Source organism: Sinocyclocheilus anshuiensis, unplaced genomic scaffold (assembly GCF_001515605.1).
Source record: "Sinocyclocheilus anshuiensis isolate Anshui unplaced genomic scaffold, SAMN03320099.WGS_v1.1 scaffold393, whole genome shotgun sequence".
In the NCBI taxonomy this organism is placed as follows: Eukaryota; Metazoa; Chordata; class Actinopteri; order Cypriniformes; family Cyprinidae; genus Sinocyclocheilus; species Sinocyclocheilus anshuiensis.
The window spans coordinates 2188571-2191887 of NW_015536501.1; the positions used below are offsets into that span (position 1 = coordinate 2188571).

General features: G+C 36.3%; 1 protein-coding gene across 3 annotated transcripts in view; it reads left to right on the forward strand.

Moving 5' to 3' along the window:
• Positions 1–2348, forward strand: part of LOC107689701 (metal transporter CNNM3-like) — an 11084-nt gene extending 8736 nt beyond the window's left edge. The window contains exons 7-10 of one of the 3 annotated variants that reach the window (XM_016487829.1): positions 982–1108; positions 1378–1442; positions 1707–1725; positions 2185–2348. In XM_016487829.1, coding sequence (XP_016343315.1) covers positions 982–1108; positions 1378–1427 — 177 coding nt within the window. In that variant the 3' untranslated portion in view covers positions 1428–1442; positions 1707–1725; positions 2185–2348. The remainder of the gene's footprint in view (positions 1–981; positions 1109–1377; positions 1443–1706; positions 1726–2184) is intronic. The other 2 variants (XM_016487839.1, XM_016487823.1) reach the window with 2 other exon arrangements.
• Positions 2349–3317: the final 969 nt, after the last annotated feature.

Below are 3317 nucleotides of genomic sequence, written 5' to 3' on the forward strand. Positions count from 1 at the left end.
TGTGCACTTTGGATGGGTTAAATGCAGAGCACTAATTCCAAGTATGGGTCACCATACTTGGCCACATGTCACGTCAAAACAAAAACAAAACAAAAAAACTAAACAAAAAAAATACACCAGCAAGTCCACCTCTGAATGGCTGAAGAAAAACAAAATGAAGACTTTGGAGTGGCCTAGTCAAAGTCCTGACCTGAATCCTATTGAGATGCTGTGGCATGACCTTAAAAAGGCGGTTCATGCTCGAAAACCCTCCAATGTGGCTGAATTACAACAATTCTGCATAGATGAGTGGACCAAAATTCCTCCACAGCGCTGTAACAGACTCATTGCAAGTTATCGCAAACGCTTGATTGCAGTTGTTGCTGCTAAGGGTGGCCCAACCAGTTATTAGGTTTAGGGGGCAAACACTTCTTCACACAGGGCCATGTAGTTTTGGATTTTGTTTTCCCTTAATAATAAAAACCTTCATTTAAAAACTGCATGTTGTGTTTACTTGTTATCTTTGACTAATATTTAAATTTGTTTCATGATCTGAAACATTAAAGTGTGACAAACATGCAAAAAAATAAGAAATCAGGAAGGGGGCCAACACTTTTTCACACCACTGTATATGTTCTATATTGCTGTTATTGTCATTTTGTAGTTATCTTAACATTTAAATTATATTTAAACTATTGAAAAAATATAGAAATTGATTTTTAGCAAATAGTATTTAGTTCTATTTATAATAGATAATGAGCTATAATCAATCAAAGTCAACAATTTTATATTGTACTGTTATTTTTTTTTATTTTAACTTTTTTGTGCCAATTTAAAGTTGTTTTTTTTTTATGTTGTGATGCATCTTTATTTTGGAACTTATTGAAGATTTTTTTGAAAAATTATGGTCTTTTTTGTCGTACATGAGAAATGTACTTGTGTGACCTTCAGAAAGGGTCGCCTTTGTGTTTTCTGCTGTTAAAATGGGCCCGTGTCCCACAGGTGACCCGTCTGCAGTACCTCAACGCTGTGATGGCGTCGCGGGTGGCCCAGAGCCCCGAGCCGCCTGAAATCAAGATCCTGCCCAACAGTCAAACCAAACTCCTGAACGAGAAAAACACTACTCAAGGTACGGCGCATGAACACACCGGCACACATGCATGACACCGAATACATAACAGAACATTTTGTGTGACTCTGTGTATTTTCTTCTTCTCGTGTTTCTGTGTAATTTGCTAGCGTTGGAATGTTGTGGAGTCTAAACATGCAAGAACAGGTCGACCGGAAATGTCTATGAAACTTCTGTCTTCATCGCTCTCTTCTGCTGAACTAAGACTGTGTCTTCTTTGTCTTTTTCTCTCCTTCCCTTCATTTTCTCCCTCTTTTTATCTCCATTAGACTTTCAGCTCCACTTTTCATTCTTTGACGCAATTGACAACTACTGTTAGTGGGCTTTGCATGAGGTAAATGCAAGTGATAAGCATGGTATCTTACGTTTGAAACATGTATCCCAGCAGTGCATCGAAGCATCACAGAGCGCCACCAGGTGGTTGGTATGATATATCAGTGCATGTCAAATGATACGCATAGTGGTTACATTTGAATGCATCACTGATATGAGCTTAAGTCAGTGTTTTATCCTTCTAATTTTTTATTGACACCGTTTTGCAAAGTAACCCTCTTCTATATTAATGCTGTCTGTTGGCTCCTCCGCATTAAACTCTCAGACAGGATTTAAATGTCCAGGTAGGTCTTCTTATGAAGTTCCCTTTACTCTACCAAACTGCTAACTGATTACAAATGTTGTTATTTTTAATAACATATAAATTATAAATTAATTTTAACCAAGAAATATTTTCATTTAATAATATAATAGTCTGATATTGCAATATATATCCCCTATATTATAATATATATCATTAGTATTTATATATATATATATATATATATATATATATTTATTTACTTTACATGACTTTTTACCACACGTCTACCGATAATATCTTAATAAGCTAATAATTCTGATGATGTTATAATAATTCTGATGAGGTTGTAATGATTCAGAAGATGTGTCTCAATGCATCTACAACTTGAATTGTAATGTATTTCTGGTCATTTTGAGAATGATGTCAGAATATGTTACCAGAGAACGATGAATCAGTGTTTTTGATGAACAGTTGCATTCTGATTTCCCGGGCTCTGCAGGTGCGATCAAGAGCCAGGAATCCAGGCCAGACGAGGAGCTTCACAGCCAGAGAGGAGCGTTTTGACCTTCTATCTAACCTTCCTGCAGAACTCACAAGGATTTTATTATGACAACTAATTTGTTTTTGTCGTCTTCAATGAATCTTTTACTCCTGGAATGCAGCGATTGAGCCAGATGGAGGACTGTTGAGGAAAACAAAAGACGTGATGTTCAAGACGTGACTTTCTGGTCAGACGTGATCTGTTCTCTCTGTTCTGCTTATTCAGCTGTTCCCTCTGATGTCACTTCCTCTGCACTCTGTTTGAGTTCACTTATTTCCTTAAGGTGTATGCATGTGCATATGTGCTACTAAATTAAATGCTGTGCCAAGATCTTACTATCCCTGTCATATCATATAAGCAGTATTACAGCCCTGAATCGTCCAGCCCTAATGTGCCAAAATGGGTTCAGAGCGACAGAAAATAGCCTCATGTCATTCCAAACATGTAATCTTGTCTTTTCCAATTAATAGTGACTACAGCTGTCAGCCTCCCTCTGTAAAGGACAAAACGGCTTCACAAGAACTCAAATGTTATTCTCCATGGCCTAAATGCCATCAAATCTGAACACAAATAAGATTTTAGACTTTTGGGGAAGTACACTATTAAAAATAAATGTTCTTTATTGGCATCTATGGTTCCATAAAGAACCATTAACATCCATGGAATCTTTCCATTCCACAAAAGGTTCTTTAGATTATTAAAATGTTATTCGCACACTCTTAAAAATAAAGGTTCCAAAAGGGGGTTTCACAGTGATGCCATAGAAGAATCATTTTGGGTTCCTCAAAGAACCTTTCAGTGAGCAGTTCTTAAAAGAACTATTTTTTCTTTGTGTAAAGAACATTTGAAAAATATAAAGAACCTTTCCATGGAATGGATTTTGGATTCCATGGATTTTAAAGGTTCTTCATGGAACCATTAATGTCAATAAAGATCCTTTATTTTTAAGAGTGTGCTAAAAAAAATCTTTTTTTTTTTTAAGAACTGTTCACTGAAAGGTTCTTTTTGGAGCCAAAAATGGTTCTTCTACACTTATTAAAGGTTCCAAAAGGGGGCGTTTGCAGTGTTGCCACTTTTTGTGTGTGTGTGTG